Source organism: Eutrigla gurnardus, assembly GCF_963514095.1.
Source record: "Eutrigla gurnardus genome assembly, chromosome: 15".
NCBI classification, from domain to species: Eukaryota; Metazoa; Chordata; class Actinopteri; order Perciformes; family Triglidae; genus Eutrigla; species Eutrigla gurnardus.
Window position 1 is genome coordinate 16,744,271 of NC_139938.1, and position 26,571 is coordinate 16,770,841.

The following is a 26,571-nucleotide window of genomic DNA, read 5'->3' on the forward strand; positions in this document are numbered from 1 at the left end:
GAGCGGCAAAGAGAAGCTCAGATAACAACGCAGAAGGACGGAGAGCGACTTCATTCTCTGAAGGCATTACTCCTCTATATCGTTACATAGCTAAATGTTGTCTGCTGTGTTATTTATGTGAATCATTTATCCAAATGTCATATATTGCACCTTTAATCGCGAGTCAAATTTGAGAAACGACCCCCAGGAGCCTGAAGCTTGGACACCGTTTCCACAAATATGTCCGGAAAATGCGAACTTATCATTTGAGTATTTTAAATACAGAGGGTGTGGGGGATTCCTTTAGACATACACATTTCTAGTCAAAGACTATGCTTTCCATATTTCGGTTTATGGATGATGGGTATTTCCTCTCACTCCCATGAATCATGTATGTGCAGCACATTCGTCACTGAACACACTTTTATTTCTGACACTCGAGTCATCTCCACCAGCATCACATCGAGCACTAATACCTGTCATCATTACTTACGTCTCTGCTGGAAATGTAGTGATTCGGTCCCACAGTGTCACGTCAGCCGTAAGCAGACCCCGACTTCACCGTAGACTTCTCCCTGTGACATTTCATATTAATGGCCGTTGTTATTTCTCACTTCAGCTCTAATGGCTGACATATTCTTGACAAATTCCCACTGGAAGATACCTGGTTTCCTTTTAGTGTCTACATCAGCAGCAGCCCCCGTGATGAAGGCATCGCCACTGTATCTTATTAATGATGTGGTGGCGTGTCACGTCAGCAGCCAACGGAAACAGACTCCACTTTTCGGATGTGTTGGGAGTTATTTTCCTGCTACAATGAAAAGAGGTTGATGTCGATGTTCCCTGAATAAAAGAAGGTAAAAAGGAGGTAAAACCTTGTTAAAATATAAACCACAAACTAAACGTGACTTTACTGTAGATGCGATCTTCTCATCAGTGATTAATGTTGGTCTAATCGTTGGTCCACCAGTTGGGCCCAGATTGAAATATGCCAACAAAAAATCTGGTGAATTTCCATGACAAAATTTTCCAGGCATTCATGGTCCCCGGAGGATACAAACATAATTGACTTTACTGCAGATGTTTTTTCCTTTCATCTGTTTTGACTGTTGGTCTCATGTTTTATCCACCATTTTGGCCTAAACTGAAATCTGCCAACGGATGAAAAAATGCCATAAAAAGACATTCATAATCCCTGGAGGATAGATCCTTCTGACCTTGACCTGTGGCTTTGAGTGAAATGTCTCAGTTGCTATTGCAGGGATTTCTAGGAAATTTGGTCCAAACATGCATGGCTCCCTGAGGATGAATTGCAACAAATGTGTGATTTGACCTTTCATTCAGCACAATAGTGGAGCGAAGACTTAGTGCTGCTGACACCCCACTTATAACCCAATTCTGTATTTGGTTTTGGCCGTAGAGGACGCCCCAGGAGAGTCCGCTTCCATCAGGGTGAAGCCTTAAAAGAAAAGACAGTTTACTTGTTCAAACTGCTTAAAGACCTACAGTGACCTTTATTGGTGTTGCTGTCTTGATGGTTGAGGACAGCCCCTTTGCATTTATGTTTGTATCTACCAATGGTGCTTTTTTTAACAGCAATGATGTTCCCCTTTTGTATATACATTGCTATTTGGCCATCGTTGTAGCCTGATTTTCTGATATATACCTGGCAGACTTTGAATAGAATGAATAAGCGACCCTCCCATACAGAAATGTCTGATGTTTGCATGTCGTTTCCCATCCTTGCTCCAGTCATTGTAGGCTTCGCCCAGGAATGCTGTGTGAATGTGGATGGCTGCCATAGGTTTCAACATGTCTTTTCATATTCATCACTCTTGTTTGTTTATTTTCTGTAGTGGCGATGAATGATGCAGCGATGACAGATTCCTGGCCGAGCAGGCCTGGATTTCTGACGCTCTGCACCGTGAGCAGCAGCCCTAATGATGAAAACGTCACTCTTTGTTTTCCTTCTCTGAGCGTTTGGACAGCAGCATTGCACAGAAACTGACTGTGGAACAGCTGCCGTGTCTTCACTCGTTACTGTACTCTGGAGCTTTCTTTCTGGATACTGTGAATGATACATGACAGCAGTCAGCCTGGAGTATCAGACGTGATGCTGAGGATCGGTCGGCTCGCTGCTTTCATCCACGCTGAAATATCTCAACAACTGCTGGAGGGATTACCATGAAATGCATGGGGATCATCCTCAGAAGACCCTGACTTTACCTCTCCAGCGCTCCCCCGAAGATGTCCCAAGGTAGATGGATCGCCATTCCTATCAGGTAGCACTTTGTGTTTTGTGCCAATTACCAGATGTTAGCATGCATGCTAACGTGCTAACGTGAGATGGTAACCACGGTGAACAGAACAAGACATGCATTTCGAGAACAATTGCTTTAAATATGAAAGTAAATTTGATTATATTACATTATATTCAGGATACTACTGACATTATATCAGTATATTTCTATCAGTAGGATTTTATATCAGTATATTTATATCAGGAGGATTTTATATCAGTAGGATTTTATATAATTCAGGAACTGTAAAGAAATAATGCCAATGCTAATTCCACATTAATTCTGTTGATATGTTTTAATATTTCCTTCTCTTTGAATCCCAGTTGGCCTGGATGAAGTGAAAACTCCGTCATGGTGAGAGAGCCACACCCAGCAACGCCTCGCCACGCCGGTTTGATTCTGGGTCAACGTCGAGGCGAGTTCTGCTCCGGGGGAAATCAGCATATTAGAGTTTGTTTATTCAACCAAAAGTAAAAGCCTTCCCCAGATTAATTGGCCAACTCTAATCCCGACATTAATCCTTCTTTCACCAAAACTGTTTACATGCGTAAACTTCACTGGAATTTTAATCTTCTTATGTGCCAAACAAGTGACAGTGGCGTGTCCAGTTCTGGCTGTTATCACACTTAAAGTTGGCGTAATTCAATTATCACGAAATCCACAACACATAATCCCTGTCAGAGATCATGTTTATTTAGGGTATTTATGAGTTGTGGTAAACAAACCTGAAGTTTGGAGGAGAAAAGAACCAGTAAAATGGTGGAATATTATGATGAAAAGGGCAGCTTTTGAATTACTGTGTTATTATTACAGATACATTTAAATATTAAGTACTTACTAAATTCCTCATTACATATTATCTATGTCAAACATAGATAGCCACCTACATCTATATATTATTGGACAAATATTATAGTAATATAATTATACAGCTTTATTATCATATAGAGTAGATTTATTATTATTTCCTACATTTTAATCTCAGTGGGAACAGTAGATTATTATTTTCTATATATGTATATATATATAGAATATAATACCAGGTTTTGTGATACCTAAAGCAGCAAAAAGGCAGCAGTTCTGCATAATGAATGTCACCCAGATGGTTCTTATCTGTGTACGTCCAAGTGAGAGACGGATGCGGCAGAAACAGAGGCTTTGTCAAATTAAATATTTATCCAAGCTGAATGTCTGTTCTCGGGTTTCCTGTTACTTTTCTAACATTGGCTCCAAACTCCTCACCAGCGTGAGAGAAGGTCTCTCTTCATCAACAGAGACAGTGAGTGAGATGTTTGCCAGAACTCATCTGAATCATTTTGGCTGTTGTTTTTTTTGTTAGTACTTATTATAAACTATACCAGTGATAATTAACTTCATAGCATCATAATCATCCCTTTTTCATACTGATGAGGGAAGTGATATTTTAAGGCTTATTTAGTTCCGATTGCAGCCTTTTGGATGGGACATGAATGGAGTTAAAATGTTTAATTGCTGTTTCCCTGTCAGAGCGTGGCAGAAGAAACTGTATTCTATGAATTAATGAAAGCTGATAGTAACAGATGCAGCCTTTGAGACGAGCTGAAGCTCGTTTTCATCCCGACGTGGACGGTTTCCCAGAATGCCCCACCCCATCAGAACAGCGCTCTCACTCCTCATAGTCATGGACATCGGCATTGTCATCGTCGTCATCATAGTTCTGGTCGTCGTCATGGTGATCGTCGTCATCATAGTTCTGGTCATGGTCATCGTCATGATCATCGCCATAGTCATAGTTCTGGTCGTCGTCATGGTCATCGCCATGGTCGTCATAGTTCTGGTCATGGTCATGGTCATCGTCGTCATCATAGTTCTGGTCATCGTCCTGTCATCGTCATGGTCATCATCGACATGGTCATCATCATGATCATCGTCATAGTCATCGTCGCCGTCATTGTCATGGACATCGTCATGGACATCGTCATGGTCATCGTCATTGGTCAAATCCATTGTCACTATCATCATCGTCAGGGTCAGTGGTCATCGTCATGGTCATCATCATAGTCGTCATCGTCATAGTCGTCGTCGTCGTCATCGTCATGGTCAACGTCATTGTCTTCATCATCATCGTCAGGGTCATTGGTCATCGTCATGGTCAACGTCATTGTCTTCATCATCATCGTCAGGGTCATTGGTCATCGTCATGGTAATTTCTTTCAATATGCTTTACAATGACTTCAGTTATTTGTCTTTTTAACCTACGATACTACTTTCACAGCAGCTAAATAGTCTATTCCACACTGTTTTCAGCTCATATTGTCATCCGATTAAACAGGAATCTGTTGTTTGACAGGCGGGGAGTGAATCTTTTCATGGATAAGCCAGCGAGCCTCGCAGACCGGCTGATAGCCGGCATCTCCATTCTGATTCATAGGAAAGTGAAGCAGGCGTGAACGGGACGGTAATCGGCTGTGTGATCGGGTTCTCCGATCTCACTCATGTTTGACTCCAGAAGTCCTTTCTTCTGCTTTTCGCCCCTTCCTGGCACTCTGACAGTGACGGAGTATTGACATCTGCCCTCAGCAGAGCGAGTAATGGTCATGGATTGACGGAGCGTGTTGAGCACAGAAAGACAATAGATTACATTCGCTTCCACGGGAGTGAAGGCCAGCTCGATGCCGGCTCATCTGTGGACCGACACCATAAATGACAATATCTGCAAGGTGGGCAGGGCCGGCGATGATGTCACACCGCAGGCTTGTCCAGTCATTTTCCGTAAGCTGTATCACTTTTAAGGTGGACTGACGAGTCGTGGTGTTTCTGGAGGCCTTGCTGCAGTATGAGCCTGCAACTAAGGGATGTTTTCATTATAGATTCATGATTATTTCTTGATGGGTTTGATTGGGTCAAGTTTAAGGTTTTACTCTTTCTACATTTTACTATTTATATTCTTATTTTTCTCCCCAAGTTATTTAGTGAGATATTTGATTGGTTATGTGTTGTTGAGTGTTTGTTACTGTTATATAACAGAGTACTGATCTATGTTCTCAGTGTTTGTTTGGGACCTCCTTGAAGAGGACGAGAAAGACATCCAGGAGATTATCCAGACATAAAATATCTTCTTCGTTAGTCTGTGAACTGTGACCGAAGTCCAGGATTATTATTATTATTATTTTTTTTTTCACACAAATACATTCATGACTAAGACGACCAAGAAGTATACACAAATGTGAATATAGAAAGAGAGATTTTTTTAATTATTAATTATTATTTCTTACCCGCAAATTTTGGTCAACATCTGTCATCAAAGACAAGTTTTCTTTTTTTCTTTTTTTTTTACATTTTACTGCGACGAGGATAACAATGAATACAGGCCAGTTCAACAAAACCCTTTAAATAATAAAGGTTATTTAGTAATTATTACTATTGTTATAGAATAACTACAACTACTACTACTACAGGGTTGGCTGTGGCTCAGAGGTAGATTATACTATGTGTATACATTTTTTCATCTTCATTTTATTGAAAACATTCATTTTTTTTGAGCTGCAAAGAAAACTGTTAGAAAACTGCACTACTTTCATAATATTCTGTTGTCAGTTGATCAGGTCTGAGGATGCATTGCTTGGTCTTAAACAGCGAATCCAATACTATTTTTATTTTTGCTGTGACCTTAACAAAGAAGCTCGTAAACAAATCCACATTGAAAACAATCACACAACAAAACGAGTGATTTTTTTAACCATATATTTAATTTGATTTTTTCTTACAAAACAATTTCCCTCATAAACCAGAACACAGAAAATGCATAAAGAAAACTGTACAGTCAGTTTTGTCATGTCCGAACGTGTTCTAAACATGAACAATGTTATCTACAACAGTGGTTCCTATCAACGTCTAGCACACCCGAGTGGTTCAGCTCTGCAGCCTCCGGAGGACAGCTACATAAACAGTCATGTGACACTGAAGGAGGATCCGAACAGACAACAACGAGCTAAAGCCAACGAGGTGGTGATGTCAGCGAGCGGGGGGCGGGGCCTCTTTTCTTCTGGCTCTCCTTGGCTCTAGTAGCGACGTCACACTGCTGATTTGACCTCAAGAGAAAAGCTGACGGACGTGACGATGCGACGGAAAAAGTGACGTTTTCACGAGCGACTGTAAACCGTGTGTGACTGTGAGATCGCTGAGAGGTCGATGATGATGTCGGAGGTCTATTTTCATTACATGCACGTCTCCGAGCCGGCCGATCCTGGAAGAGGACTCGGTCCGACCGCCGGGGGAGTGACTTTGGATGGGAGAGTGACTTCAGGAAGCATCAGAGCCGAATTCCTTATTTTTTTTTTCTTTCAATCATACAGTGAGAAAAACTGAGCTACCGATTTGACAACATTTCCATTCAACAAACGTAGAAGTATGTCAGATAGAATATTTCTCTCCTCAGTGCAACAGTGGTCTATCATTAAGTCATCGCCGTCGGGCCAGAACGGGTTGTTTTCATGGCAGATTAGCAGCAAATACCGAAATCACAAGCAACAACAACAAATCTTTTTTTTTCCTTTTCTCACACAGCTCGGTTTCTACCCTAAACATGACATCGCATCGGGGGAGTTACAGGCACGACTACTTATTAATGATGATTCATATTTAATTTGGGCTGCTGTTGGTTTGTGGGTGGGGGGGGGAGGGGGGTGAGCAGATATCCTCCATTCATAAGATTCCAGTCCTCTTTATTTTTTTAAGGTCTCTGATTTCTGACCCTGAAGTTGGGAGTTTTTGTTCTGTGGACGTCCGTCGGGGGGAAGAGTGAGTTTAACGTCCTCCGAGCAAGAAAAGGTCAACAACTGCAAAATCCTACCGGCTGTGAGTATTTGTGCAGCGACTACGTTTGTGTACCAGAGAGCATCCCAGGGTTTTCCATGCAGGGAGCGATCAGCATCAGCGTTGTTGACATCGTCCACTATCTTTAGTTGATTCAGTTTAACGGGAGAGTCTGTGAAATCTGCGTCGGCATACTTTTCTTCGCTTCTAGCTGAGAGCTGCAGGCTACAAAAGCTCATTTTGGATGATTCAGATATGATAGCATGTATATTTTCTAATCGAAGCTCATATAGATAAGCAAGTATTCAGGGAGTACACACATTTTGCTTGTGATGGGTAATCAGCTAATTGAAAAATAGCTCCCGATTTTTTCTTATTTTATAAAATGAGAAAACAAAAAACATATATGCCAGATATTAAAGGATATTGAGGACATCTGTTATTCATTTTAAGCTGCATTTTGAGGCATATCGGGGCTTTGCAGCCAGAAAAACACAAAGGAAAAAGCACCCATTTAAGCCTGACATCTGTGAGCTTCAAGTCTTCAAGTATAGACCTCGACACGTAATTACTGACAACATTATTAGATCTGCGGGAAAAAGCAGCCGCTAATGGAACATCATTATGATGATTTGTGCACATGGTAAACGCAAATTACACAGAAGACGTTTGAACCGGAGAAGGACGAAGAGCTGCTGGTGTTTCATCGCTTTCTGCCTCCAGACCAATAATACTGGGTTGTTTCAAAAGCAGGCGTGCCGTATTGGAAAATAATAACGATAAAACAGCATCCTCAACACACGTCGGAGTCTGATCCTGAAGCACGGCTCTCTGGGAGGAAGCATAAATGCTCACAGCCAATCAGATACAGTTGATGCCACTTCCATGCCGAGGGGAATCTGGCGTTTTCAGGCTCCGCGGCTACAGAATACATGTGAGAGATGGACTTCCATTGAGGACATCTAACGGACCGTCGGGCTCTTTGGAGAGACAATCGAGGGTGTTACACACATGTGCATAAAGCCAACCTCTGCCGGCGTGGAGGAGGATGAGCGCTCTCGGAGGGAGGATACAGTACGATACCATGCCGAAGGCGGAGAAACGGGATGGGTTTGGTTTTAGAAGGACTCGGAAACACACGGACACTAAAAGGCAAACGGGACAGACGGACAGTTGGTGGTGATTATATGCAGCACTGGTGAAGACGACAAACATTTGTTGAGATTCAAACAAAAAGTCGGAAAAAGCTTTTTACTCTAAAAAAAGTGAGCATTGTGCATAGTTCATAGTTCGTTTAATAACCCCCTCTTCACCTATTTGCTGTGACAACATGGAAGGAAGTGCAATAATGTACAATTCTCTATAGTCGAGTGCACGTAGATCACTGTTGCACTGAACGGCATTGACACTTTCTCCCAGGAGGAATATCACAACAGGGTTTCTTAATCTTTTTTTCTCATTACTCTATTTTGAAGTGTACTTTTTGTTACAATAAACCCATGAATCACCCTCTCGCTCAGTCCCAGGGTTGAGTCCACAACTTACGTTCACATAAATCTTAGAATAGGTAATTTTGGCCTGATCTTTCCTATTTTTCATATACGTCTGTCCCCTAATCCTACGTCTCCGGCTTTCTGTTTCTGTTTCACTCATACCTCGCCGACCCAGACGACTGTGTTGCCTCTCTTGATGTCTGACACCTCGCAGTGCGGCGTTCTCTGTTTGCCGTTCAGCACGAAGAGGGACTCGGCCGACGGCGTCACCAGGTACTGTCCGAACAAGCCGCTGGAGACCACCACTCGGTTGGGGCCCCCCCAGGGCCAGGCTTGGCGGGCCAGCGGCTCCTTGAGGCCTCGGAGAACCTCGGCGCGGCCCGAGGACAGATCGGCAAACAGCAGGTCCGTGCCTGAGCCCGAGGTGGCGACCACCACGTGCTGGTTGGACTCCATGAAGGACGGCTGGAATGCCAGATCGGAGACGGCCACGGGCTGGTCCAGCTCCTGGTTCAGGCCCAGCTCCCCCTGGAACGACACCGTCTGCACCACCAGCTTCGAGCTCTGCAGGTCAGGGGTCACGATGTAGCGGCCGTCCGGCGACACGAACGGCTGCCCGGTGACGTTGCGGTTGGGGCCGATCACGGCGTCCGTCACGCTGTCGATGAGGAGCTGGGGCGGGGCCTGCAGGTGGCTCCGGCTCTGGCACTGGACGAAGTAGAAGCCGCTCAGGTGTGTGTAGGCCATGCCGACCGGGACGCAGCTGTAGTTCTTCAGGCTGATGGTCTTGACGCGGTGGAAGGTCTCCAGGTCGATCTTGTGCACCGCCGGTTCGTTTTTGAGGAAGACGAAGGCAAACCTAAACCGACAAAGTTCAGAGAGGTTAATAGCCTTTCTCCATTTTTCCATAAAAAAATCCAGATTCTCATTAGGATTCTCATTTGCTCTTTTCTCCTTCACTTGAGAAGGACGGCCGTGATGAGCGATGAGGTCGCAGGTGTGTGTGTGTGTGTGTGTGTGTGTGTGTGCTGTCTTACCTCACGTGGGTGATGATGAGGTTGGTTGGAGGGATGAAGAAGTCGTTGACCCTCTGGAAAGTTGTGCGGATGGCGTGATGGACTTCTCCCACACTGGCTTGAGGAATTACCTGATGGCGGAGCGAAGACGGCATGAATATTAAATACCTATAAAAACATAGCAACCCAGTTTTTTTTTTTTTTTTTTTTTTAACGATTTTTTTGAGGCATAGACGCCCTTTATTAGCAGTGGATGGTTTGGAAACATGAGGAGAGAGAGGGGATGTGACATGCAGCAAAGGACCTCCGGCCGGGATTCGAACCGGGGTCGGCATAGCAACCCAGTTTTACAGAACTATTGCTTTGTGGGGTATTCAGAGACCTCCTGTGTGTGTTTGAGAGAGCGAGAGGAGAAGAAGTCAATGTTTCTGAACGTTATTAAAGATAATCATTTCATTATCAACAATACAAATGAGGCTTTGAACTATTTGTTTCAGTCCAACACCGTGTTTCATCTCTTACAATTGTCAAACTAATTATGGATCCTTATCAAAAACCCAAACATCAACATCAGCCTGCTTCTCCTGCTCGAAGGGAATCCAGCCGCCATGATGGTTAAAAAAGCTTTCAGCTTCATCAGAAGAGAGGCTCATATCTCAGCTGTTAGCAAGCAGCAGCTTGTCCAGATGACATGCCCATATATCCTGGAGCAGATAAATATCTGTAGTATATGACTGGAGCTGATAAAACGTGCCCCCCCCTCTGATAAAGCATCTTATTCTACGATGTTGTCTTAGAAGCTGACATCCCGATAAACGGCCCCCATCTCTCATGTCGACTACACCTGCGACTGAATCAGCATGTTTGCAAGGCGGCGAACGCTACGCCGACGACACCACGCTTCATCATGACTCGCCTGAATGATGAGGTCACCATGAAGGACAAGCGTGGTTGTTTATGGGTTCAACTTCTGCTTTAGAGTAAAAAAAATGTCTCTTTTTCCTCCCGAGTTTGACAAACTTAATATTCTCGGAGCCGCTCGGCTGGAGGTTCAAACACGGAGGCGAATGCTGCAGGAGAACCTATAGAATCCTGTTTTAAAAGCAAAGAACGGAGTGTTGCATCTATTGTGATGCCGACGCCACTGAAGCTGAGCTACCTGATGCCCAGTGGGGGGCTCCCCACCCCCGACTCCACACTCCCCTCTTAAACAGCTGCTTAAGTTTTGCAGGGTCGGTATATTCTTATCCGTCCTCCTGACTTTCTCATCCATTTTTTAACAAACAGACCTGCCGCCTTCTCACCGCTGAGACATGAAAAGAATCCTCATTAAAAGAAAAAGTCATTACAACCGCCGTGGAATACAATGACGGCAGTTAATGAGGTTCAGTGTCGTAGCGCTCATGTATTATTAGCCTTAGTGTCTTGGCGGCGGCTGCTCGCGACTTAACGCCATGCTTGGATTTAATATCCACACACTGTTTAACTGGCGAACGCCTGCAGGAGGAGGAGCTTAATGTTTGCTCGCCCATCCAACTGCAGAGTAAGACGGCGTATTTACGACGGCGTATTATGGCCACTGTAGGAAAAAAAATATTCATGGGCAATATTCAGAGAAAAAAAGGAGCAACTTTCTAAGTTGCAGATTTGCTACTTTATTACGATGCTAACAACATCTATGCTAGCTAACTTCCCATGAATGTCGCATTTACTTTTCCTACAGTGGCTTTCATTCCCCGTCGTAGCAGAGCGACCATAACATGAGGCTCCTTAAATTCTGTGTAATTTTTTAAACGCAATAAATCTTACAAGACACTTTTTGCAGAATTTCTCGTCTTGTTGCTCCTCGGGAGCAATCAAGAACCTGGTGGACTTCCTGTTCCCGTTGCTCAAGATCAATGCAGAATTTAAAAACTTGAATTGATACTTTGTGTGTTTTAATACCCGAGGCGGATATGATATATTTATAAATGCATGCATAAGGAAGGAGACAGATGTTTGCTGATATGCAGATGAGATATTACACTATAACACTAAATGAACTTCATTAGATGTCTGCAGATTCATAGTGTTGTTAATTTGTTCTTGCATCATCATATATTATTCATATTCGTCATGTTAAACAGTTTGTATATTCTTTATTGGACAGTTTACAGCATAATAAATGCAACCAGGTTTACAGGCCAGAATGGAAGCAGGGAGATTGTTTCTCAACCACGAGGCCACCAGATGCCCCGGATTTCAATTGTATACAATTCCAATTATTAGGCATTATGTTGAGGTTTTGGGTTCTTTGCTTGTTTTGTAAAAAAACAAACAACAACAACAAGAGTAGATAGATAAAAAGAGTAGAGAGTAGATAAAAATATCAGTTCCGATGTTGAAAGTGAAATTGGAATGACATCCAGACGACTGGGACTTCGGCTTGACAAACCCAGAATTATTGTATAAATCTGACTTTGCAAACAGAATACTGTATTTTTAAAGAGAGATAAGACTGCCAAGAAAAAGCTCAGTGAAACACAAAAGACACAAAACAAAAGATACGAAACTAATTCAACTAAACGGATTAAATACCTTTTTTTATGAGATTTAAAACAACAGAGACGATTCTGGCAGCCTGAACTGCACACATGTCCTCGTAATAATGATTTAACTTAAAATGATTATAATAATAAGTCCTCAACGCATATTTGGCAAAGCTTATAGAGAGATAGATGGGGAGAAATCGGACGGGGGGATTATTATTATTATTACTACAGAGAAACACGAAGTGGCCGAGAGCTAAATGTCTTCCTGTGGACGCGAGCGGCCATTTGTCTTCCCTAATGAATCGACAATCAGCCTCCTTCTGATGTTTACACCCAGATATTGAGCCTTCCCCGAAACATGGCCGCTCTCAAGTACCACACACACACACACTTACACACACACACACACACACATGTATGACCGCCGAAGCGGAGCGGCGTCTCCGGCGGCGACGGGCTGCTGCCGAACAGGTCAATTACTTCCCGTCCAAACGATAATGACATTATCAGACCATTTATTTGTGGTGTGATCCACACGGCCTCCAATCCCATTATGCAGTTTCCCTGCAATTGCATTTTTGAGTGATTCATCGCCTGCTCTCTAATTATTCATTACTTCTGAAGAAGTGGAGGAAGGGGAGGGAATAAAAATGGAAAAAACACCAAAAAAATGTGCTTTCCGCAGTTTGGGCGGCAGCCACCAAATGTTATGCAAAGCTGCTCTGTACGCTGATTGTTTCAAATTATACGAGGGGAAGTTGTTATGTCTGTGTGATGAAAAACAATTTCACTGAATTTTCTGTTCATTTGCAATTATAACCTGCGAGGAGCTGAGCGACAGGAACGGCGTGCACGTTAACCGGGACGGCGAATCCCTCCGCCGCTAGCACGCCGACATCTACGAAGAAACACGGACGCACACGCGGCGCCTAATCGGCCGTGCAGATTGTTAATCAGTGGAAAACTGCTAAACCCACAAACAGGTGGTCGACTTCTCACTACTCTGGCACCTTTAGAGTAAAAAAGTCTCTTTTGAATAATCTGAAAGTGAAAAATTCATTCATAGGACAATTAGACAAACAACTGCAGGATTTCTACACAAACACTGATTATCATCCAAGTAATTAAAAATGTCCACGGAAGCACCGGCTTCAATAACAACACTGCAAAACAAACGGTTTGCATCCGTGCTGAATAGAAAACGAGTCATTACACGCCGACGGATCCTCTGAAGAGTCATGAATATGTGTGTATGATCACATGACGACGACGGGACCCATCCTCCAATGGGACGAGGCACAACAATAAACATGTTTGTGTCCGAGATTACAATGGGATCCCTTGGTGGCTTTACACACACACACACACACACACACACACACACACACACACACACACATATACACACACACACACACACACACACACACACAGCAGCGTACCTTTTCCCCTGCGGGTAACAGATCCATTCTCTTTCCCCCTCCACCTCCTCGGCCCTCCCTGCATCCTCCCCCTCCCTCTCTCTCTCTCCCCCCCTCCCTCTCTCTCTCTCTCTCTCTCTCTCTCCCTCTCTCTCCCCCCTCCCCTCTCTCTCTCCCCTCGCCTCACCCAATCCCCCGAGGTGGATTAAATACAACCACACCTGTGATCATTCCTCATTTGTGAAGCCTCCAACACCAGCGGTCCGAAGGGACGCCGCCATGCAGCTGTTTTTTTTTTTTTTTTTTGGTAAATGTTGTAAAACATTCATGCATTAGATGCTTTTATAAGCAAACACTTATCACAGCGGAGCTCTATTAGTTTGTTTCTATCCACGCTCGGAGAACTTTCTGCAGCTTAAATAGATTATGTTCCTCCAAGTAAATAAACGCTGATCAGAGTTCACAATGACGCACTAACGTAGGCGTGGGACGGCGGAGGAAAGAGTCGTATGTTCAGCAAATAATCACTAACTGGGTTTAAAAATGAGGCTGTAAACGAGATGGACTTCCTGCACTCTAATAATCACATTCATTACATGTTCATGGAACACAGATGCTTCTATAGGAAACGTCTTCTATGACTCCCCCTTTAAAATAAACGTGTAGGTGCTGTAGACACTCAACACCCACCTGCAGTGTTGGGTGAGTCCTGTCCATGTCCCCCCATGTGAGCACCCAGACCTGGTCATGTGACTTGTCGTAGAGCATCTTCACAGGAAAGGGATCCGTTGTTACCGCCTGGAAGAGACAAGAAGGATTCAATGAAACGTTTTTTAAAGTTCTTTCCATCGGTGTGAAGTGCATCACAGAGGACGCATACATGCAACAGCGTCTCACTGGCCAACAACCCTTTACCCACAATGCAACACACTCGGGGTAAGCTGTTATCTCCGAAGCGATGGGGTGGAAACCTGGTTCAAATGGCAGAGGACGTTGACAGCATGTGCACTTTTACGGCGTTCCTGCTGGAGAGCGTTTTCTGACACGCATCAGGTGAAAGAACCGAGAGAACGCAGAAGAACTGGAGAAAATGGAAAGGGAACGATAGAACGGGCATGGAGAAGAGAGAGAGAGGGGGGGGTGTATTCAACCTCGGCCTGCTGCAATGTCAACAGCCAGGAATAACACAATCCATTACCCTGCTTCTGGCCGGTGGACAGGGAGCCGCTGACTCCCTCGCCGGCGGAGCGAGACCATGAGCTCTGTGTTCAGTAATGGGAGGTCCGGCCTCCGCTCTGAACCGGTCAGCCGGGTGTCAGCATGTGTGTGTGTGTGTGTGGAGGAATGCTGATGTGCTTTAAGACGATACGAGCAACGTTGAACGGAGCAGAATCAGAGGCAGCTGGAGGGACATTACAGTGGCTGGTTTCCTTCAATAAGTGATTTACTCTTCTTATCAATATTCTGGTGTCAAAACTCTCTTTTTTCTTCTTCCAGCTGCCTTTCTATCAAAGATCAACGTGGGAGACGATAAGGTGTGTCTTGTTTTCTTGTGGATTCTAACAGGGAGAGCTCACTGATGCTGTATACGTGTGGTTTGGGTAATGTGTGTCTTTACAAGCTGTTTTTGTTTTTGTTTACAAGGTGTTTTTTACCGGAGGATTCATTGTTCTGACAACTTCCTTACTTTTATACACTACAAGTATAACAAACAAAAATCTGTACTTTCTACTCCTCACAAACAGCCTTATTATTTTAGTTTTAATGCATTGAAGGGGAATTACTGATTATTCTAAATCAGCCTTGCCAAAAAAAGAACCAGCCAGTAGAAATGTCCTTCATGGGGTAAGTTTACACATTTTAACTTTCTACTTTGAGGACATTTCAGAGCCTGAACTTTTCACTTTTACTTGAGGAAAGAAGTTGAATCAGTACTTCTACGTGAATATAGAATGTACTTTTGGCACCTCCGTTTATATGTAAATAAATAAGGCTTAAAAAAAGGGTGTATACGATGTGACTCCTGTAACAATAATAGTAATAAAGGTAATAAAAGTAGTAAAAAACTGCAAAAAGTCTCAGTTCCAAAGGTTTAAGTGGCATCTCTTATCCAGAGAAACCATGTGGCTCACTTCAGGGAAATCATTAAAATGTTTATGTATATCATTAAATCATTCATTTAATGAACCTTAACCTGGTTTTACTTCACTTTCAGGCGTTAAAAGGTTTCTTGTGATGAACTGATCCATCTCCAGTAAAGCCAACACTAAATCCAATAAGTTATATTTGTGTTCCAGTTTGTTTTTCACGGCAGTGATTTATCACTAACACAGAAGACCGGAGCACTCAGAGATCTCAAACCTCTGCCAAGGCCAGATGTCTCACCACGTTAACAGCAAAAAAGTGTCAAATAATGCGAACATGTCCTTGTGATTCGGATCCACTCAGAGATGAACGGGAGGTTTTCCGTGTTCCCATGCTGCACGCTTCCAGAAAGTTTTCTTAAAGTCGGGTGAACAAATGAACCTCCCTGGTGGATTCAAACACACGGATTTCATCCTGCAGGAAACACACGATATCTTCTGTTTTATTCCAAAGAACGTTCAGCTTTTCTGAAGCCGTTTGCAACGAGATGTTGAGAGAAATGAAACAAAGCACATCTGAAACGTGGATGATGATCAGGCTCCGCCTCCCACCGACTTCCTGCCGTTCTCTCTCTCCTTGGACTCCACTCACACTGCTACTTCCCTCTCGCCCTCCTTCTCCTCGCGTTTTGAGCCTATTTCCTCTCATCTGGTGGCTCAGTATTAATGATGTTGACCCTGGAAGAACACCTGAGGGATTCGGTCTCTAAACAGCCGTTACAGGCGAGATGAATGGCGAGGCGAGCCAGCACCCACCTGGGCACCGCATTGTTTCAGGCGCTCCAAGTGCACTTGATTTATTTCCCTCTTGCATGTGGTCTTCATCCGTCGGCGGCGGCTCGGCGGCGGCGTGTGCAAGTTGGATCAAATGCACTTGACGTGCAGCCGAACACGGATGTGTGTTTTAAACAGTTTAATAAACGTAAAGCTACACACAATTCATCGTCATCATTTTGAAATACGTCTTTTTTGCAAAGAGGAAGACAAACGTGTCTTCTTTGGAGCGGCTGACTTCATCACAGCTGTCTTTAAAACCTCTGACTACATGTGTGATGTTGCTATATTTATATGATATATATGTGCTAAAGCTACAAAGAAAGGTCAACACTTAATGACCCATGAAGACGACATGAATATAATAAACCATAAGCTGCCTAGATGTTTATTATAGAAAAACAAACTTGTGAAACTGTGACACAGAAGTTACGTTCAAGATCGCTATATACGTTAACGTTAGGGATGCTAATTGAGGTGTTTTTTCATATCTGCTTAGTATCTGCTGCAGACTACTTGAACTGATCTTAAATGATCTACTTCCTGAACACCTAAAGAATGAAACCCCTGAAACATGAAAAGAAAAACTCCAGAGAAGACAACGTTAACAGTCGATATGAGCTGCTGTTAAACTTTGCAGAAAATAGAAAAGTTTTCTCCATAAATGTGTGGTTTGCTCTCTGAGACATGAAGACTCCGGCGGCTGCTCCACCCACCTGCACCACCTTCTGTGCCTGGATGTCGACCACCAGCAGCCGGCTCAGGAGGGGCTGGCTCACGTAGATGTACTTGTCCCGGATGTTGACTGCTGAGGACCACACGCAGTGCTGAGGTGACACGCCCTCACCCTTAGGACACATCTCCTCCTGGGGAGAAGAACAGAGAGGATGATGGGAGGAGGGAGGGAGCAGCGGGGGAGGGAGGGGAGGATGAGAAGCTTTCGACTCCGTCATGAAGGAGATCGTTCAAAATGTACTAAAAATCTCCGTTTAAGTGAATCGTGTTGACTCGATCATATCATGATATCCATTTGCTAATTGAGTCCATCATTACATGTACACACATTAGATGTATTAATAATCACTGCATTTAACAGCGAGTCGATCATATCTGGTTTGAGATCAGCTTTAATGACTGATTATTCTGTCAACATTCATTGATTAGTGCATGAAAGTGATTATAAAATGTGCTCAGACATCAAGGTGTGAATTTCTTGTTTCATCAAAACAACAGAGATGAAAATAATTCATTTAAAAAAAAAAACACAAAGAAACATCGACAGTAAAAATGACATCAAAAACAAACACTTTCAAATGTTCTGTTAATTGATTTCATAACTACTTTCTTTTCTCTGTAAAGTCAAAGGGATTTACATGAGATATGAACAAAACACCAGAGACACATTTAAAAAGAGCAAAATAAAGTATAAGATAAAAAAGAACATGAAATACAACAAGTTCAATTTAATGAGCTTTAAAGCCGTAAGGACTGAACTATTGATACAAAAATATTGATATCGCCTGTATAACCCCGCCAAAGGTGCTTCATTCCAATAAATAGTTTTATTATTGATGCTCCTTATAATTTACATAATGAATGTAACATCAGACTTGAAATCAGTTTGAAAATATCAACAAATTAATAAAACACGACCGACTCGAGGAACATGTCATCTCAGCAGGCTGCTGTATTTGCTGACAAGACATTTACACACACACACACACACACACACACACACACACACACACACACACACACACACACATGAAGGTCACGTTTCCAGAGTTTCTCTCCGGCTCACCAAAGTGGAGAAACTGCTGTTTCCAGCAGGACCTGGCTAACACATGGCTTATTGAGTTGGTATTGATCCCTAATACAATTACCGGCTCCTGTAAAACCCAAATCCCTCAGAGGAACAAGCAACTTTTACCATCTGAAGCTCCCGGAGAGGGATGTTATCCACTGGATTAGAAACCTCGGGGTCTGCGGTTTACACTCCAGTCTATCGCTGAGACTTGACTAATGGACACCAGTAATCCCATTACATTAGTGAGGTGAGGAGCTCCGCTCTGACGGGAGAACAGAAGACCCTCCGCTGTGTTTCATCACATGAGAGGGCCGTACGACTCTAACGGATCATCACTGTTCCCTGTTTACCTGGTAGCTCGCCGTGCTCTTAGCAACGCAGGACAACAGACTAATCACTGACGGGGAGGATGACGCTGCAGCGGATCTACGGTCTGAAAACCAACTCACATAATTCGATTTTAAAAAGGCACCGGCTCAGCGCGTTACTAATGTCGCCGTCCTGAAATCCATTTAGAAATAGAGGAGATGTTTAAATATTGGCTGATCAAGTCCTGACAAGATTAGATTATTTTGAATCTCTTCTGAAAACACATTTTATAGACTTGCTTTTATGTGATGTCGTCTTTTTATTTTTATTTAATTTTAATTGATTGATTTTACCCTCTTAGCTGTTAATTGAATTGCATTTTTAATTATTAATTTGTTGTTTTTACGCTCCTTTAAAAGGTCTCCTATCATTTATTTTATTTCACATTTTAAACATGTGTGTATAGCACCTATAGCTACTGTATATGTGTATATAAACTCCTCAAAAAAAGTTTTTTTGGTCGATTATTCCTTCCCTTTAATAATACTAATTGGTATTGTATTTGATATCGTTGGAAAGCCTGATTAGTCATCTTTATAAAGAGGTACAACTTGTAAGGATCATGCATTCATGGAATGAGCAACACGGCTAAGCGTGTGGGTAGCGGCCCAAAAAAATGTGCCAAAATCCCCTGCAATATTTCCTTCTCCTTACAAGTTGTACCTCGTTGTAAAGGTGGCTAATCAGGCTTTCCAACGATATATAAAATACAATACCAATGTATGTTTTTATGCACCGGAATCTTACCTTATTTATTACACATCACAAATGTAGAAAAAGCACGTACGTAGGTGGCGACGATCCTCTCGCTGCGCTTCAAGTGTCTGCGTATCTCACACTCGCTGGGCTGCAGGAGCGTGATGCCCTCGTCAGAGAACACGTAGAACATGTTCCCCACGCTCAAACCTGCAGGAGGAGACGGAGGACACGACGTAAAACAGCAGAACATCTCATCCCTGACACACAGGACTCCTGTGAGGATGCTATCATGTTAGCAACATCATCCCATACTGTATAGAAGACGTCCAAATTAAAAGGCACGAGTCTTAACGTTCCACTTGTCGTTGAGTAAACAGCTGTTAGTGAGCGAGGACCACAGTGTGATACCAAGCACAAAGAACTATGATGCTGATTGATTTGTCAGGCTGTTAACGACGTCTTTCTGCATTATAATGCTGTGAGATAAACAACAGAGGAGGACAGAGGCTTAATATAATATATATATATATATATATATATATATATTCACGCAACACGCATGTTTTAATGAGGCAGATCATCCCGACGCTTGCACCGCAGCACACTGTTTACTGTGTGCTTGGCTTGTAAAGCCTAAAACAGATTGTGTTTGTTTTGCCCTCTAAACCGCGGTGGAGCAGTCACACTGTTCTCGTGTGCTGATGCGGCAATAATGTATATGAAGACATGCTGGGTTTGAATACGGCTGGAAACCACAGAGGTGTTTTTTCTTGCAGCCAACAAATCTGCTTCTGTGGTATTAAAAAAAAAAATGCGTATAATTCCGTGTAAAGGCGTCGTGGCCGGGCGATCTCAGAGAGGCACTCCCGTCTAACAGGAAGAAGTTTCGCTGCAGAGAAAAGAACTTTTTGATTCTTCTGGACAAAGCAGCGAACGTCTTGGAGAAGTGTAGATATCCAGCTGTGAGCGCCACCAAACACATTTTCTCATTCAACAAGAGCACAAAAGCCTTTTGGAGAACTATATATTTACCTTCTTCTCTCCACAGGATGTTTGCGACTGCAGGTTCAGACGTCGGGGAATGGGAAGGAGCAGAGAGGGAAGAAGAGAGGGCCGATTTTACAAGAAACACGGATTTCTTTATTGTCAAGAAAAATCAGATTTTCAGCTAGAAAAGGTTCACATTTCCTTCTAGATCCTAGTTATTCTTTACGTGACCTCACCTGAGCCAACACGACCAGATAATCAAATAAACTGGTTGGTTGGGGCCTCATCAAGCTGAACCTGTCTGACTCCTCATATCTCTGTGTACTTCACACCACTTAAATACTACTTACAAGTATTTCAAACAGGCCGTTAGGATGACGGACGGATGACAAACTCGTTCCGCAACAAAAGGTGTCTTCTTCTTTCTTGTTTTTATTACTTTCTGCAGTAAAGGATGAAAGTGGACGACTTACGGGTCTTCTTGGCCGAGTCCTCGACGAACAGCGAGGAGATGTCCTCGTCCACGCCCACCTCGTTCTTGGCGATGCAGGTGTAGGCGCCGGTGTCCTCGTACCGCACGCTGCCGATGAAGAGCTCGCTGCCGTTGGCTGCAAGCAGAGAGGAAGGTTACAGTCTGCCATCTGTTTGCTTCATTCTTTGCTTACTTTGGAAATCACACAGTACATATTGATATCGTGTTTTTTCATTTGAGTTAATTTTTCTTTTTAAGTTCTTGACTAAAGTACTTTGCTTTCGTGTTTATGTTACCTTTCAGATTCTGATTCTGATTCTAGACGCACACCGAATATCTGGAACATATATTTCACTTTATCCTAATAAATGTAAAACATAACATTTGGGATTTGTAGTTCTTTAAGTGTTTGATGCTTAGATGGTCAACCATGTGATGCTGTACAATGCTGCATTGTTTGCCTGCAGCTGTGCGTGGCGTTGGATGGAGACGCCATGTTGGTTACGTCGACACAGAGGTCGTCTTCCTCGCCGTCGGAGCGCGGAGCTCTGTGATGTAGAGCTGCACTCTGATCCTTCCTGCACTGAACAGCACGGAGGCAGCGAGCGATGCCGTTTTATGTGCAACAACATAAAAGAAGGGATCAGTTTTCATCCCTTTCTGTATTCGTAGCATCGCTCTCAGCCTCTCCATCCGCTCGGATTTCTTTCTTTTGTTTTCCTAAACTTCGAGCTAACAAACCAAGTGTTTGTCTTCCTGCAGGAAACACTATTTACCAAACAACAATAAAAGCAGACGCTCCCCACCTTGTAATTTACGCCCACTGGGTTGTAAAATGACAAGAAGTTACGGACGTTGATGCAAAGCCTTTCACGTTAGTGAAATGTCCTTTGGATTGTGATAATAATTCTCTCTCATCAGGGGAAAAGTGTGAAATGCTTTGATGGGAAAAGTGCCTTGAAGCTTCATAGAATGAGACACCACTTTAATTACTTCTAATTCATAATTATGTCCTGATCAATTCTTATTGAAAACCACTGAATCAACCACTCATTAAATTAGCTTTTTATCCTTTTTTTTGGCAAGCTTGTAGGAGTTCAAGATGACAGGGATTTTGATTTAAGGGCTTTTTATTGCTTTTTTACCTGCATATTCCCAGCACCCAGGAGTCAATTTGGCTTTGAATCAGTATTTTTATGTTAACAACAGGCTCACAATACTATTTGGATGTGAAAAGAGTCACACATCACACTCTATCTGCTCTGCAGCAAACGGCAAAAAGCCACATTCAGCCAGAGACGTAGCTGAGCATTAAGAGTCGGATATTTCCCCGAGGACATCATGGACGTACGTTCATCAGGTGGCCACAACATGATGCATTAAGTGTGTTAATGTTCCTTTGTGTCTGTGAGCCTCCGTTTGCCGTACAGGATGTTAATGTCTGGGTTGTGTTTACAGATATCTCCCACTGATCCCCAGTTTAATGTGTCAATAAAACACGCTTCATTCAAAGTCAATTCCTTTGTGCTGGGAGGGAGTGCTTAGCCAAATCTGGGCCCGTGGTCATAACGATGTGTCGATGATCCCACTTGATGTGCCGAACGTTGCTTTCATGACACTCATGATGATTTCTCTGTCGCTCAGGGATGCGACCATTACAAGCAAAATATACAGTTTGATGGGAACTGAGAGCGTCAGCCTCTTCCCCCTCAAGCCCAGACGCTATTCACTTTCACTATTTGATTTTTTCATAATGAAAATGACTTTTCATAATGAACGACGATTTGAATTATCCCCACTGTGGCTGTTTAATCACACTACACCAGTCAAAGGCATTCAGCTCCCAGTTTACACTCAACCGCCACAAACGCAGCTCCGTTGACCGTGATGAACGATGCGAGCGATGCGGAACATGTGTCGCGGCCTCTTCCCACCTATAAAGATGATCTATAATCTCTGACACGTGGAGGTATGGCTGCTGCGTTAACAGGTTGGCTTTTATAACGAACTGAACAACGGGGAATATCAGGCCCGAGTGGTTTCAGCACCGCGGACAGCTCCGCTCCACCGTTCCATTCACTCGGCAGCACAAAGCCGTTCCTCTCTTACAATCAATACTCCTCGCTGTCGTCCGTCAGCGTGTGAAGCCATATGACGAGAGACACTTTCACATTATGGTACACAAGCTGGGTTAAGCTACATTCCCACCCGGGTCTTTTCACTGAACCAAATGTTTTCAATTAAAAGGCACAAATAATGGCTGTAAGTGGGACGCCTGCCCCCGCCATCGCCCACGTTAGATGGCGAATCTGAGAGCGCAGTGTTTATGTGTCGGCGAGGCTCGCGGCACCTCCCATGTTTGAGTGTCTGAGGGTTGATAACAGGCTATTACCACAGGTAATGACCCACACACAGCCAATAAACTCTCCCTTAATGAGAAGCAGGCCATAAAAGAAAAAGTCATGCTCCACTCTTCTCCTCCTCTCGTGGATTCAGAGTGTCTTTAGAAAAAGAAAACTCTTGTAGCCTGGATAAGTAGCTGCCACACACACACACACACACACACACACACACACACACACACACACACACACACACACACACACACACACACACACACACATTTAGTTTTATTTTCACTCTCTTAATCTCCTTTAAATAAAAAATCAAAGCACATTGTGTATTCATATGAAATATTCTATATAGATAAACTTGAGTGTGTCTTTGGTCTAGAAGAAGCAAATGGATGGTTGACCTTGGTATGGAAGGACACAACAAAATGTTCCCGTTGAGTGTTGAATGAAAAAGGAGATGCCTGTACAGAACACCAGTTTAATGGAGCCCTGCAGTGTTTCCATGCTGCAGTGCGGTCGGAAGGTAACTCCAGACCAGACCTTCTCAAAACCAGAACAAAACTCACCGATGAGAGACAGCTGTTTGGAGGATCTGGGCAGCAGGTCCATGCCGTTCTTCAGCCAGAGGAGTTTGGGATTGGGGATGCCGTCGGCGTGGCAGTGGAGGCTGGCAGATACGCCGGGCTCCTGGGCCTGAGTCTCCGGGTAGACCAGGATCACCGGAGGGACTGGACAAGGAAAACACAAACAGCCAAAGACACAAACGGGGAAGAGAGGAGAAAAAAACCTAATTACACACTGTTTCACGGTGACTCCTGGGGGGAATACAGCACAAGCACACACACGCGGCGGGCGGGGAGGAATTTGTCTCAGCCCAGCGTGGAATATATTCACGAATAACAAGAAGCCAAGAGCTCTGGGGCTGCTTCATTACAGCTCAAGTCCTGCATGAAATAGATGTCGGATGTTTCTACCACTTGGCGCCTCCTGCGGGAAGAAGCCTCACATGGATGTGGAGGAATGGAGTATGAGGTAATAGTTTACAGGAACAGGTAAGATGTGGTTTTCTGGCACCTATCAACACGTCGGGGGGGGGGCTGCCAAAAAACCTGCCATGAGTTCAGTTATCTCCACACTCACCACAAAGATGCATAGAAATGTTTTCCAAAAGCTCACCTTTAACCTTATTAATACTATTAAGGTGTTAATATATCTAATAGGGGTGGGTAAAAATATCGATACAGCAATATATTTGATACTTTGCCGCCCAATACAATATTTATTTTTCAACTCCAAAGATTAAAAAAAAAAAAGATTAATGTTTAGACGCGTTGTGAATGCAGTACTTTATCCTTTTTCATTTTATTTCAATATTTATTCCAGTGAATTTCATGGGAATTAATAAAATAGAGAGGCTGTTTTGAATGAAATAGTTTCCTGTCCTCTGATCAATATCATCTGATGTACATATACATGTGTTTTCATCTTTATTTATATCGCAGTATCGTGATACGTATCATGAACAAAGTATCGTGATACGTATCATATCGTGAGGTTCTTGCCAATACTCACCCCTAATATCTAAGTATTATCAGTGGTGAAATATAATATGATACTTTTACACCAACGTGTCCATTTTACTCGACACTCCTCTACATTTTACATGGACGTATTGTAATATTTAAGCCGAAACATTCAAATTATGAGAAGCTTATAATGTATGACTAAAGATAAAACACTTAAAGATGAAATAGTAATACTTAATAGAAGGTGGATTTTGAAAGACTTCTCCTCCAGCAGGTGTGTTATTCCTTCAGTGCAACACAATGATATCCGCCCACTTAGTTTAATATGCCACTTGGCTCCCTTCCACTCCGCCTTATCTCACCTCGTCCTATCTCGCCTGAAACCCCCCCACACAAACACACACACACACACACACACACACACACACACACACACACACACACACACACACACACACACACACACACACACACACACACACACACACACACACACACAACATTTGGTAATTGCTCTCTCTTGATAACTCGCCCTTCAGGACCCGAGTCCGTCTCTCCCTTCCCATCACTCCCTCTCCCTCTTTAGTTCAAGGTCTGGAATTCAGCGGCACTTCTTTTCAATTAGCAAGACTCACACCTACTGTCTGCCTTTAATGAGATTTCATTGATTATATTTTCCTCCTGCGTCGCCACCCGGCAGACCGAGAGTGCAGAGATTTGGGAGGCTGTGTCTTTGATTTGTTGTGTTCCAGGCAGGAGGGCTTTTAAAGTCACTCCTCCCGGGTTTTCCCCAGAGAGATGCAAAGACTCGGATCAGACGGAAACACTGATGCAGAGTGATACCTTTCTTTTTCAGTGGCATTTTAGATGAACCAGCTTCGCTCATGGAAACACAATTAGCTGTTTAAGCCGAATGTATGCAATGATGTTGTTTCATGGGAAAAGAGAAAGGATAGCTCCTTTTATCTGGAGGGAAACTAATTGTTTTGGAAAGCAACTGTTTTTACGCTAAACATGGATTCATTATAGAGGAACATCAACAAACAAAAAAATCATTTTGATAATCATGTTTCACAAGCACAAAGTCTTTCTGAGAAGAAAGGCTGTAAACCACACACTCAATAATCTCTGGTCTGCTTTGTTTCCAGACACGTCCATCAACAGCGTTTTAGCTGAACTGCCTTCCAGACTTCATCGGTGTTCGCTGAACGCAGGGAGGAAATCATCATCATCATCATCATCATCATCATCATCATCATCATCATCAGCAGCAGCACAAAGGAAACAGACGTGGAGGTAAGAAATGAGCTACTGACCATTCACCTGCAGCACATGAGTCTGAGACAGCTCCTCATAGCCGTAGGCATGGCAACTGTAGTTCCCCATGTGGATGGTCGTCACCTTGGTGATGTACAGGGAGCCATCGTCCCCAAAGTCCTGGAACACAGGAGACCAGGAGGTGAACCAGAGGGAGGAGAGGAGGGCAAGGAGAGGAGGAGAAGGAGGAGAGGGAATGTTGGAGAAGGAGATGGAGATGAGGAGGTGAAGGAGAGGGAGGAGATGAGGAGGAGAGGGAGGACAGGGGTTGAAGGAGGGGGAATGCTGGTGAAGGATGGGGAGAAGAGGCGGTGAAGGAGGAGGAGGAGAGGAGGGGAACGAGAGGAGGAGAAGGAGGAGAGGAGGGGAACGAGAGGAGGTGAAAGACAGGGAGGAGAGGGAGGAGACAGGGAGGAGAGGGAGGACAGGGCTTGAAGGAGGGGGAATGCTGGTGAAGGATGGGGAGAAGAGGAGGTGAAAGAGGAGGAGGAGAGGAGGGGAACGAGAGGAGGTGAAAGACAGGGAGGAGAGGGAGGAGAGGAGGGGAAGGAGAGGGAGGAGAGGAGGGGAAGAAGAGGGAGATCAGGA

General features: G+C 43.6%; 1 protein-coding gene across 2 annotated transcripts in view; it reads right to left on the reverse strand.

Annotated features, from left to right (window-relative positions):
- Positions 1 to 6,009: 6,009 nt before the first annotated feature.
- fstl4 (follistatin-like 4) overlaps positions 6,010 to 26,571 on the reverse strand; it is a 172,398-nt gene continuing 151,836 nt past the window's right edge. For both annotated transcript variants that reach the window (XM_084029131.1, XM_084029130.1), the window contains exons 8-16: positions 25,983 to 26,103; positions 23,707 to 23,868; positions 20,788 to 20,922; positions 20,360 to 20,386; positions 19,416 to 19,534; positions 17,169 to 17,318; positions 14,225 to 14,332; positions 9,604 to 9,713; positions 6,010 to 9,425 (exon numbers count right to left, since the gene is read on the reverse strand). In XM_084029131.1, the coding sequence (XP_083885257.1) occupies positions 8,723 to 9,425; positions 9,604 to 9,713; positions 14,225 to 14,332; positions 17,169 to 17,318; positions 19,416 to 19,534; positions 20,360 to 20,386; positions 20,788 to 20,922; positions 23,707 to 23,868; positions 25,983 to 26,103 (1,635 nt within the window). In that variant the 3' untranslated portion in view covers positions 6,010 to 8,722. The remainder of the gene's footprint in view (positions 9,426 to 9,603; positions 9,714 to 14,224; positions 14,333 to 17,168; positions 17,319 to 19,415; positions 19,535 to 20,359; positions 20,387 to 20,787; positions 20,923 to 23,706; positions 23,869 to 25,982; positions 26,104 to 26,571) is intronic.